The sequence below is a fragment of the Typopeltis vanoorti genome, chromosome 4, assembly GCF_054136105.1.
Source record: "Typopeltis vanoorti isolate ZY-2024b chromosome 4, IOZ_Tvanoo_1.0, whole genome shotgun sequence".
NCBI lineage: Eukaryota > Metazoa > Arthropoda > Arachnida > Uropygi > Thelyphonidae > Typopeltis > Typopeltis vanoorti.
In genome coordinates, this window is record NC_143552.1 from 112,027,812 (window position 1) to 112,041,654 (window position 13,843).

The 13,843-nt window shown below is 33.3% G+C and overlaps 1 protein-coding gene across 1 annotated transcript in view; it reads right to left on the bottom strand.

The window, feature by feature from the left end:
• Nucleotides 1-13,843, bottom strand: part of GlyRS (glycine--tRNA ligase) — a 214,505-nt gene that overhangs the window by 35,250 nt on the left and 165,412 nt on the right. The window contains exon 13 of the mRNA XM_090391418.1: nt 4,328-4,413. Within this exon, the coding sequence (XP_090247544.1) occupies nt 4,328-4,413 (86 nt within the window). The remainder of the gene's footprint in view (nt 1-4,327; nt 4,414-13,843) is intronic.

Below are 13,843 nucleotides of genomic sequence, written 5' to 3' on the forward strand. Positions count from 1 at the left end.
AATTTTTCTCAGAACTTTCCATATCTGTAGTATCCAATTTTTGATCAACTGTTTTATTTTTACCCAGCTCTCAGATCCATAAATTAATAATGGTTTGAACACTTTTTTACATACAGCTAATTTAGTGTTTTGACTCTTTTCTCTCTCTTGTTCCATATAAATGTAAATTACTTTGGTTGACTCTCCACCACACCACACTAGCTTTGCTTATTCTGTTGTCTATTTCCATATATAATTTATCATCTTCAATAAAAATGCACCTAAAACAGTGTTAGTTATAACATGTTCATTATTTTAACGTATTCTTGCAGATTTAGAAGAAAACAGTATGCTTTAACTGTTTTAGCTTGTACTGATTACTGAATGTCATCACTGAAAACTAAAGTGTAAAAGTCTGCACATAAAAAAAAAAAAAATTGCAGCTGATTAGAGTTCTATCTGGCATAATGCCAAAGATAACCAAGGCTGTAAGGTCAGTATATTATGCCTATTAATTTCATGTGCTTTCCTCCAGGCATTCTTTCTCCTCTATGGATTTACATAAAAAAAAGTTTCCAGAAAGGAGAAAGATCCTATTACTTTCATGAGACTTACTGACTTATATTTTCTAGCACTGATGAAATCATAACTTTCCTTTACCAACCAAAGGTTAAATGTCATTTTTATGTGTACTATGGAAGTGCTTCTGCAGTTTGAAAAACCAAAATGCTTCCCGGAAGGTTAAAACATTGGTTAATGACCTCAAGTGGCACACTTAAAATTTTTTTAAGCTATTCAACGGAACAAAAAGTCTTATTTTAATATTTTGGAATGCAACTTTTTCCATTATGTATAGTTTATTTATTTTTTTGCAACTTCAAAATTTTTCCTTAACTAGTTACTCTCTCAAAACTTTTTTTTTTTTTTGGATTTTTTCCATGCACAAAGCTACTCCTGCAAAATATCAGTTTCCAAATCAATTTTAATCTGTCAGCTGCTAAATGGCAATGCTCATTTGGCCCTATGTGCATACATATCTATAAATACACACATACACGCACACAAATTTTGTTGATCACTTAGACAAATACAATATACTATAATAAAAGCAATTTTTATTATTTACTTTTAACATCTAAAGCAGGGATGCACAAACTTGTTAAGGCCAAGGACCGCATAGTTCCACTGTTACTCATGGGAGGGCTGCGAAAAAAAACTTGAAAGTTATCTACCATATATTGTTTATTTTATTTATACCTATCATAATTGTTACAAAAAAGGTAATAAAAAGTAAGTGAATTTAATTTGATGCGTGACATTGCATTGATTTGACAATTGTTTTGATATTTGGTTCGAGTTTTGTAGTAGTCAACCACAAAATTGATTATAATTTTCATCAGTCAAGCAGTTCCTATTTTTCGATTTGTTAATATTCATGACTGAAAAAGTTTGTTCACAAAAAATTTGTTCATAATGCATATGTGCAAGCCAAAGAGGATTGCGCATTTTAATGCATTATCTAGCAACTATTTATAATTGTTTTTTATCGACACAATGATAGAAGTTTAATAAATTGCCTTTGTTAAATTTATTTCGCAGGCTCTCATCGTTTTGAATGTCGATGAGTTCAAGCTGTGCTGATTTGGGAAAAATGGCAAAAGGATTGCTAAATAAATTTCATCAGATTTCAATTTCATCAATTAAATTTAGGAACTGCTCCAATGTTTGTCCACGACTTAGCTACCTCACTTCTGTGTAAAAAATTAAGTCACCATATTCACTTTCAATGTCTTCAAGAAACTTTTTAAACTGTTGGTGATTAAGGCCACGGGATTTTATAAAATTAATCGTTGAAACCACAACTTTCATGACATGTTCAAATCCAAGTTTCTTAGGGCACAAGCTCTCCTGGTGGATTATACAGTGGAATTGTATCAACTCATCGTCGTGCCATCCCAAATGCTGTTTCAATAATGTTACCAATCCAGAATTAGCTCCTATCATGGAAGGAGCTCCGTCAGTCATGAAACCTGATAATTTTGTCAGATCTAAATACGTGCAAATATTAACAACTGGGCTGTGGAAGTAATGTCAGTTGATTCATCAATAGCTAATGAAAAATAGCCAAATTTCTTTGAATAAAATGTTAATTGGTCCTTTACATTTTCTGACATTGCAATAATTCTTCTTTGCACAGTCATCCTGTTTAACTGAATTTTCTCAACATTTTTGACTGATTCAGGACATATTTTTTTAGCAGCTATCTCAATGCAATCTTTAAAGAAATCTCCGTCTGTAAATGGTCGGCACCTTTTTGCTATAAGGCGAGATATTTCAAAACTTATTTCTATTGTGATTTCCGAATCTTGAATAGGTTTTGTAAACATCACTTGCTGACCTGTCAATTCTCGTTTCAAAAATGAAATCATCTGTTTACATAGTTCTTCGGGTAGATTTGAAAATGTAGAATGCAGACTTTCATAGTGTCTCCTTATATTGTATTCTTTTGGTATGGCTACAGCACTTTTGCAAATCAAGCACATGATATTATTAAACGACTGCACAAAACCACATTTTTCGGTCCAGCTATCCTAAAACTGCCGTTTTTCATCCTGTAGTTTGTGTTTCCTACTTGGCCCTGCTTTATCCATTGTAGAATTTATTTTTTACCATTTCCTAGGGGTGATAATTAATTGTAGCAACTGCACCTACAAAAACAAAATACTCATATGACGAATTACATAATTTGTTAACATTATTACTAACCAATTATCGTAAGTAGAAAGGCAATCATGATGTCATAGCTACTTTGCTTTGCACATGTACCATTTTTAAAAATTACCTATCATGTAACTTGTTAAAGTTAAAATAATACATGGTGAGGCAGGCCGTGGTCTGTGCATCCCTAATCTAAAGCATTAAAATATATACTAAGGGTAATTTTAAAAGTTCTGCACAAGTTAATCAACACACTTACAGGTCTTCAGTATAATCTCCATCTTGTGTTATCACTGCTGTCAAAAATTTGGTAAGTCTTGTATTCCCATAAACACACTTTTTATGCGTTTGTTAATGTGGGCCATTTCAACAAAAACCTTGTCAATGGTAGCAAAGTGTTTCCTCAAGTACTTACTTTCAATTTAGGAATTAGAAGTTTGAAGGACTTGTCTGAACTGTATTAGGAAGTATTTGCCATTCATATTTTTCCATAAGATGTGTGATATTCCAAAAGATAGCACAAGGCTGCCTTTTGGTCATTTTATATCTAAATATATCATGTCTAAAGCAATCAAATAACACTTTAAATAATAATAATACACAAAACTAAATAAAACAATACCATGAACAGCTTTCTGACAATGGGCAGAAAACTGTCTTACACATCTGTAAGATGTGTGATATTCCAAAAGATAGTGTAAGGCTGCCTTTTGGTCACTTTATATAGAAATATATCACATCTAAAGTAATTAAATAACACTTTAAATAATAATACAAAAAGAATTAAATACAGTCATACCCCGACTTACGTGAATCCGGAGTTACGCAGTTTCATATATGTACGTATTCCCGTCCCGCTTCACGCCTTACCACTAGTTGTATCTTTCAAGCGCCAGCTGCATTCGCCAGTGTCGCACATGCTGTGAACAAGCACTGACGTGTTTCGTGCGGTCTCCATTCATACACAATTTTTATAGTTTACAAACCTTGCGATTGTTTAATGTTATGTTCTTGATAAAAAATTTTATTACAAAAAATAATAAAGTCGTCCAAAAGAAGCAAGTCCGATTCTTCTACAGCTAGCAAGAAAAGAAAAACATTGACTTTGGAAACAAAACTCAACATCATTAAGGATTTTGAAGGCGGAATGAAAATTTGTGAGCTAGCTAAGAAGTTTCATCTACAGGAATCCACAGTAAGAACAATCATAAAAGAAAGGTTTACAGATTTTGGAGGACATAGATTCTAACGAGGAATGAATTGTAGCCACAAGGTAAGGAATAAAAAAATCATTAGCTTGCTATGAAGAAATTTTGCATGACAAGAAAAAGACGTTATGCCATCAGACGAATCTATTAGATTTTATGAAACCATTGATATCGAAATAACTTTTTTTTTTTTTATGTACGAAAAACTACAATTATGATTATATTTCTTAAAAAATATAGGTGTTTTTGTAAACCTTTGGTCCCAATTACCTAATATTTTATATGTTCGTATGCAAAATTATACCCGATTTATGCAGATTCGACTTACGTGTGCTTTTTGTTGGTCCCACCTACTGCATGACTTCGGGGTATGACTGTATTAAAAAAAAAAAAAAAAAAAAAGAATAATAATAAAAAAATACCATGGACAGTTTTCTGACGACGTCTGACTGCCACCATATCCTTGGTAATTTTAAAATTTCCCTCTTCAACAAGTAAGACATACTCCCTAAACAAAGCAGAAAATTAGTTGCATTTAAGGAAACTGTTTTATTAATGCATATTCAATACATATAACAGAAATGCTGACTTGCTGCAAATATTTGAAAGTGTTCACCACCCCCACACACATTTAATGGTTCAGTATTTCATGATTGAAAAACACAAAGACATAATAATTTAGAAAGTTGCACAATATTCTATCTCTGCAATATACTGTCACAGCAAACTTATAGAAACCAAAGGAAGTTAGTTATAGTCCACCATAACTCTGGTTTTGAAAGGTTTGCTATGAATTTCCTTTACCCATCTATATATGTCTTCATATCCGGGAACATAAAGCCAAGATCTATCTTTTCAGTTACTCGATCCTTTGTCATTAATTTTGCATTTCTGCAGCCCCCCCACCAAATTTTGGCAGATCAGGTTAGGCTTTTCCCTTTTCTTTGTGGATCCACGCTATACTTGAAATTTTTCCTGTGTTCATTCTCAGTACATGGATGCTCCACTCCCACCTGGTTCTTTTTATTTCACTGGCAGTTTTTTTGCTTTGTCCATTTTAACTCACCATTGTTATGAATTGCCAAAATATTTTTAACATTTTATGCAAACACTCTGAAAACGAATTTGGCTTCCTGTTTATCAATTTCTGTCTCTGAAAAACAAATATATACAGGGTGTTCGGGATAAATTTGACATATTTATAATTAATTATATTTTTCCGTAAGTTACATGTATTAACACACACTTCTCTTCATTTAAAAGTTTGGACCCTTCTTCATTCATATACAAGATGTCAGAAAGGATGGATAGCTGGAACCCACCTGAATCATGGAAGAGAATAACTTGTATCATGATGATTCGTGCCCGCCATCAAAATAAGGATATTACGACTGCTGCCCAATGCTCCCTGAATACAGTAAAAACAATCAGGCATGAACTAGAGACTTGCAATGGTGACTACGAGGATGTAGCAAGAAGAAAGATCCCTAGCAGACGATCTGATTGCGTTCGTACAGCAGAATTCCTCGCAAATCTGCAGGAACAGGTGTTGAAGAACCCTGGCATTGGAATTCGGGCTTTGTTCATGGAGTTGCTAACTGTAGTCAAGCCCTGGATAACAAGGGTAGGCAATGGTAGGCCGTATGTATGGCAGCAGGATTCGGCCCCTTGCCACACCTCTGGGAAAAGTCAAAAATGGTTGTCTGAAAATTTCTACGACTTCACCAGTCCAAATGTTTGGCCTCCAAACTCCCCAGACCTTAACCCCATGGATTATTTTGTATGGGGCGCAGTTGAAAAAGACACCAATCGCACTTCCAGTAATACAAAAGCCCAGTTAATGGATAAAATTAAAACAGTTTTTGCGGCCCTTCCCAGGGAGACTGTAGCATCAGCTTGTTCGAGGTTCCGAAGCAGAATTGAAGCTGTGATCGATGCTAATGGTGGTTATTTTGAGTAAATCTTGTTGATAGTATTTGTAATTAACTCTGCCTGTAATGTTTTTTTGTCAATTCATTAAATTTAATAGATACAAAGAAGATTTTCTTTTTCCTTACGAAACTGTCAAATTTATCCCGAACACCCTGTATATATATATATATATATATATACCAGCTCTATTTACAAGTTGGCAAAAATCCTAAAGAAATATAAGATTCATACTCTATTCACCCCTTAATAAACCTTTGAAACATAATATCCAGGTGCGTATCATCTTTGGTGTGGCTGTAATTCCTCATATGATGGATAAACTGAGCAATCAACTGAGCTTCATATCAAAGAACATCTCAGAGATATCACCTATGGCAGAACCAGGGATTTTCTCCAGTCATGTTCTCATTCTTCTGATCCCGATGACAATCAATCCACTATACACTCAGTAAACTGTGATAGATCTGAAATCATATATAAATGCTATGATGAACTTGAAAGAAAAATCTTGGAATCAACAGAAATTGCACTAAACCCTGTTCACCTTAATGGCAACTTCAGCTACAACCTTTCTGATTTACTCCTCTGCTATTCAGCTATGGCAGTCATGACACCACATCCTTGTGCATGAGAATGACAATGCAGCTAGTCTGAGAATTCATTAAAATGAGAGCAATTTGATGGTAATTAAAACTATGTTACATGTATGAAAGTAATGTTTTTAATGCACCTCTGATTTTTTTTCACTTTCATGTAATGCACCTGATGGTTGGCCGAGTGGTTAGCATATCTGCTCCTCAGCCAAGAGGTTCAAATCCCACCAAGGGCAGGGATGTTTGTGATTGTTCTTACAACTTTCTGTGGAAGGGGCATCTGCAACCCCAAGACTTTTACTATCAACTGCAGTTGGCACCTGCCAAGGGGACCATAAAACTAGGCATGAAACCAATGGAGTAGTCGTCCAGCAGCATCCAAAAATAAATGTTCTTTTCTGTTTTATCATCTGGCTATATAGTCATATAAGTCATTGTTTGAAACATGTCCAATAACCATGAAGAATATACACGAAGATGGGGAAATATATATTTCCCTATCTATGGAGGGGAAATATATAAATATATAATTTTTTTTTTTTTGATTTGCTTTGCATGAAAGATTGCAATTCTATCGTATGAGTATAAACAGGCTAAGGATTTTTTTTTCATTTTTATAATTTTATATAATTTTTGCATTTAAAATTTTTTTATTTGTTACATAATATGAAACCCCTGCTCTAAAGATTAAACTCAGAACTTTTTCAAGCCATTTAAGACCTCCAAAGAGTGAGAGGTGGTGGCAGTCTCACACAAAGCAATTGAACTCATCTCTCGCTTAAAGTCAATCACAAACATCTAACTAAGCCTATGGCAAGATTTGAACCCCTAAACTGTTGGCTGGAAAGCAGGTGCATTAGTTACTTGGACCAGCAAGGCTGGCAATATAATAACGCCTTCACATTAGTGAAAATCCTTACTTTGGTATTATTATTATTATTATGAAGATATCTGGATGATTTTCATATATTATTCGATCTTCTGAAAGCAGTATTTGCTTTCATCAATCTTTGTGTAACATTCTTAACTTCTGCTATATGTTGGTCAATATTGATTTCTTTCTGAAATTTATTAGTCAATTTAAGGACCTGATTTATGCATATTCAAGTACATGTTTTCAGGCAGTCTTATAATACTTCTGACTTTGCCAGTGTTGAAAATAGAACCATATCATCTGCATAGTCCACATTAACTGTCATTTTATTCCTTTCTTTATACTTGTAATAATTTGCTTAATCTAATCAATGACTATGTAGATCTGGACTAAAAATTAGCTCAGATCTATACAATTTGTCACACACTATCCTTATTTCAAAGCATTTGATGCTATTCAATAAAAGTTTTTACTTTGTACATTTTAATTATTCTCAGAAGTTGTAGCTAAAAAAATTCTAAGAAATTCTTCTAATAATTATCTATAATGTCTATCAATTTAGAAAATTAAAGACAGAAACTTAAACTTATGTGAAATAAATTTATTAGCTGTAAAATTTTTGCCTGAGTATCATAGACATCCTCAGTACAATAATAACAAAAATGGAACACAAATATTATTACAATAAAAGAATCAATTTCAAAAAGCATCATTGCAGAGTCAATAAGACAATAGATGGTCAGTAAAATTTTACAGCTAATAAATTTATTTCAAGAAAGTTTAAGTTTCCATCTTTAATTTTCTATGTCAGAAGCTCTGACATAGAAAATTAAATTTAGTACATCCTGCTGTAGCCCAGATCTACATAGTCATTACATTCTTTCAAGTAAAAAATGTAATGACTATGTAGATCTGGGCTACAGCAGGATGTACTGTACAATTAATGTACAGTACATCCTGCTGTTCTAAACCAACTTATTTAAGCCTTCATATTTATTTTCTTTCATTTTTAATTTTATAACATATAATAGGCTAATTCACCTCTAATTTCATTGAAATTAGATGAAACTGTTATGAAATTGTGAATGCTGATCTTTAATCTCTACTAGTAGCTTATTACAACATTTGCAATAATGACAACTGCCTCATTTCAGTTATGCAACCAGTCTAAAAATTTTTTCTCCTTTGAGTGTAGTTACAGAAATCTCAATAAACTTCAGTTTTTCAGTATCAGTTCAAATGCTGCTACTGTAGGGAGGAATAGATATAAGGCTTTATAATCCTCTTGCCACTTAGGTATTATCTTTGGAAGAGTTATCACAGTGTGTTTGTGAACATCAGCTAATTTATGTAGCATATTTACACAGCACCCTTCCTTGCTTCCAAATTATTTTCAAGGTTTGAGAGTAATTTTTTTTAAAATTACATGCATGCAAGGCTGTAAGCCTATAGTACAATAATTAATAAATAAGAAATAATCTGTAAATCCTGATCGCGAGACCAAACATGGAACTTTTCCAAACCATATTCTTTTACAATTCACAGACACCCCCCCCCCCCCGAAGACATTACATGTTCATTGCAGTGATATTATTCCTATTCAAAAAAGTACATGTTGTACCACTGCATGATGTGGTTGCTATGTTTCCCAATGCTTTTCCTGAATTTTTTAATATTGTTTCAATGTAATGCCACATATGTTGTTATAACCTAGTTATCCCTCAAAATTGGTTAACATCATTTATAGAAGTGTCACCTCATTCTAAATGTTTATCTTGTGCAGTGCAGTTGTGCTCTGTTCAGAGGCACTATGCAAATTATCTCAAGTTTATAAATGAGTAATATGATGATATGGTATGATATGCAAGAATAGTGTATTAATTCCTCCCCAGAGGAAGGAGCTAGTATATTATTGAAGGAAATACAAACTGGGACACTAGATAATAGATAATTTTTACCATCTGATGAAATACCATTACTTACCAACCCTAATGTAGTTACTACTTCAGAGCAAGGTCTCTGATATCTGTCGGCCAACATGCAATGAGGATAACACCTTTCATTGACATACTCTATACAATGCATTTAAATAAGGAGCCAATATCTGTTATATTTGAGAGTACAGCAATAAAATGGTTCTGTACAACCTTGTGGTTGTACAGAGACTAACAATATGGTAATTTGCTAAGAGGGCATCTGAATACAGAATTGTGTAGGGGACACCGTTAAGAATATACATGGATAGGAGATTGTACACCCCCAGTGTGGGAACAAATGTTGAGTCTTTCAACAACACCATGAATGCCCCTACTCTCTAAATTTCCAACACTATCAATCATGAAGGATGCTAACAAAAATTAAAGTTAACACTACAGAAAAATATCCCTCCCCACCCAAAAAAAATTCTACAAATCAATACAAAAACACTTCCACATCTACTTCACTAATAATCATGGTCTTGATTCAGACTTGATGTTCACTTCATTCACGATCCGTTATTTCTCATAGAACCTCAACTAACCCAATTAGATTATGCATGATCCTGTTAATAATACGAGGGCGGTCTGAAAAGTTCTCAGCCTCGACCATAAATGGCAACACTATCGGCAAGATTTTTTTTTTCTAAGTTGGTACATCTGCCATAAGCATGTGAAACTACAAGTCATTCTATCAAGTAGTTTTTTTTTATAAAGCTGTTGGAAGCCAAAGTGTTGTCTGTATCCCTTGAAATGGATAAAATTGAGTATCATGCAGTTATAAAATTCGTTGTAAAAGAAGGTTTAACGCCAAAAGAAATTAATTCGAAGTTCATAGGCACTCTTCTCCTTCGTTTTCGACAATTAAGAAATGGGCTGCCGAGTTTAAACGTGGCTGTACCAGCCTTGAAGATGAGCCATGTGAAGGCCATCCAAAAAGTGTAATAACACCAGAAATCATTGATCAGTGCACAATATGATATTGGATGACCAGCAAGTCAAAGTGCATGAAATTGCTGAGACTATAGGCATTTCAAAAGAACATAGGATACATTCTGCATGAAGAATTGCAAATGAAAAAGTTTTGCGCAAGAATGGGTGCCAAGCTTGTTCACAGCAAATCAAAAACGCACTCACATGAAAATCTTTGAACAGTGCTTGGAGCGTTTTAACAAGAATAAAACTGATTTTGTGCACCAATTTATTGCTATGGATGAGACTTGGATTCACCATTACATACCAGAATCCAAATAGCAGTCAAAACGGTGGACAGAAGCCATTGATTAGTGCCAAAGAAGACAGTCAGTTCCATCAGCAAGAAAGGTCATGGAATTAGTGTTTTGGGATGATAAAGGCATTTTGTTTATTAATTATCTTGAAAAGGGGAATATTATTCCGATCTTTTAACCAAACTAGACGAAAAAATTTGCAAGAAAAGACCCAGTTTGCAGAAAAAAAATCATCTTTCACCAGGACAATGCCCCTCCCCACAAAGGTATCTTGGCAATGGGAAAATTAAGCGATCTGCACTATGAATGTTGGAACATCCACCCTCTTCCCCAAATTTGGCTCCCTCTGACTTCTATCTTTTCCCCAAACTAAAAATCTTCCTTGCTGGTCAGCATTTTTCTTCGAATCAAGAGGTGATTGCAGCCGTAGAGGGGTATTTTGCAGATCTTACTAAGAACCACTACAGGGATGGGATAATGGTATTAGTCTTGAGAGAGATTATGTTGAAAAATAAAAATTATTTTGAAATTATAAATAAATTTTTTTTTCCATTGTTAGGCCAAGAACGTTTCAGGCCACCCTTGTAATTGTGGTATATGTACATTTGTCATATCTGACATTCCACATCAGAGAATACAGAATCCCCTCTTTATGATCTTTGGCTAAATTTCCTTGTCACGTTTTGTTGTTGCTGTAATTCCAATAATTACTCGAATCTCTTAGATTATTTATATTGATTTTCTGCAGCCTAATTACACACACAGTGCACTCATTCTCCTTGGACACTGAAATATGTTCATAATTTAAATAATTTAAAACTGATATTCCTTATATAACTTCAGAGATCATGCAGGAAGGGATGCTTAAGTTGAAATATTCACTATTAGCAATAATCTAAAACAACCTGTCAATCTAGCAACCAGAACAAAAGATAATCCTCAGGTAACACTCATTCTGGTCCTGTTCTTAAACAGCTCTCTTTTTAAATATAACACAGATGTCAGATCTCATCTTGTTAATACCCAACTATGACCTTATTCATGTTTTCTTTTCTACAGATTGACCTTCACCCAGCCAATCTCAGTCCAATGTTCCCTGCCACTTGAATGGTACCAAATGATCTGTGTGATTGCTTTGCTTCTTTTTCATTGTTGTGATTAGTGTATCTTCTTTCAAGATCAAAACATGTGCACTGATCAAATAACTGCAATAATCCTTGCTGGAATGAAGCCCCCCCCCCCTAACAAAATCGCTGACCATTATCTAGGTTCTAGTTTCTTTGAAAAGTGCACTAAAAATTTCCAGGATAGAAATTCAGTGTATCTTAAATGACTCAGGTTCAGTCCCAGCTTCATTCTCAGCCTACGCTAGAACACACACACATCTGTTAAAAAAACACTCTGTACCAAAAGAAGAAAACTTGTTTCCTGTCAAGCCTTCTAGTCTCTAGCAAAGGAGAATGGACTTTTGCCCTTTTACATTACCACTTCTCTTGCATACAAATGTCACCATGATAATCATCCAGAATGTTAAAGAAGAACAATGTCAATAGGATGATCTATTGCCAATGCTCTTCTTCAACTTGTATAAACAACCAAGGAAAATCACCTATTTAGATCACAAACATTCATTCCAACAGTGCAATTTGAACAATGGTCAGCAATGTCTCAACATGATATCTGATTATGCTGTACATTACTACATTGCTATCATAATGTAGTTTCAGTCAATACTGAATAAAGTTTGGTTGACTAAGTTTCAGGCTATTAGTACATCCTTATTTGGTCAGCATCACATCCAAATGGACACTTAGTAAGAGAGTGCACCACAATAATGCAAAGATGTCAGTGGTCAGAATCCCCAGTCAGACTATGTGAAGGTCACCACCTAGTTATTTAGCTTTGAACCTTGAAATGACTCTGTCACAGTAGGAATTGTTAAAATTTCATGCAGTAGTGGCTAAGTTATTTGTGTAATATTCAGCAGAGAATTTCACACCACTGTCATCCAGCAATAAACACAACAGCTTTTCATACAATTGATGGTCAGTGTATATAAGTGTAATATTATCACTCAATTCTAAGTTTTTAATTTCTTTATAGCTTTAAACAAACATAAAAATACACTCATAAAAGATGTTTATTTGTAATTCATTATATAAATCTGTTGGTTTAAGTTTCTTAAACTATGATGAGTGTAACAAAATAGAATTGGGAAACTTAAACAATGTAGATGCATGGAAAAGGATATCATTTTTCATGTACACCTGTGAAAGAGAGAGGTAAATATAATATAATACTATTAGGATCTGAAATAGGTAGGTGTGTGTGTGTGGGTATTGTGAGTAATTATTAAAAACTAAGAAATATTACAAATACAATTTTAGATTCTAATAGCATTATATATTTACCTGGCTCTCTCACTTCTAAACATTAAAGAAGATACCATTTTCCATGTACCTAGATTGTTATTTGTGTTTCTCAATTATATTTTGTTATATTGATGATGGTTTAAGAAACTTAAATGGAAACATTTACATAATTACAGTTAATTAAACATTATTCTACTATGTTCACTGGTATATTCATGTTTCTTTATGGATTCACATTTACCTTTACATTGAAAATTTATAGCTTGTATACTTTCTTCTCTCTTAAACTTAAATGTTGATTTACCAGAAATTATTGTTTCTTTAATTCACACTAAAAGCATAAGGAAATAAGTAATATTTATTTAAAACTTTAAATAAATATTATTACTTATTTCCTTGTGTTTTTCATGTGAATTAAGGAAACCTCTCATGGTACAACCACTCTCAAAGTACAAGAAATGTACTGTACTTGCTAATTAATTCTACTGTTTCTCCATTTAATAGTCTACTGATTAACATTCTATAACCAGAAGCACACTTCATGTAACTCTTATTTTTCTGATTATACTTTTTCAAATTTTAATTTTAATGTATTTCAATGTATTATATTTAAGATATTAAAATGCATTTGTAATGAGTTCAAATTCTAAGAAATTGTATTGGTATTTATGCTGTGTGTTTGTATTTATACCTTCATAATTTTTAGTGTTGGTGTGCAATTGAATAGAGTACAATCATGACTGGAAAAAAGGATCAGAAATGTAAAAAAGTAAAACCATGCATAAACACACCAAAATTGATTGAGATGAAAATAAAAATTATAAACAAGAAAAAAAATAGTCTGATACTTATGTGATAATTATCTTTTAAAAAATTCTGTACTAGGTACATAATATATTCTGCTGCATATTTTAGAAGTTTTCAAAGTTTAATTTTTGTGTCATAGCAGGCATTAAAAACAA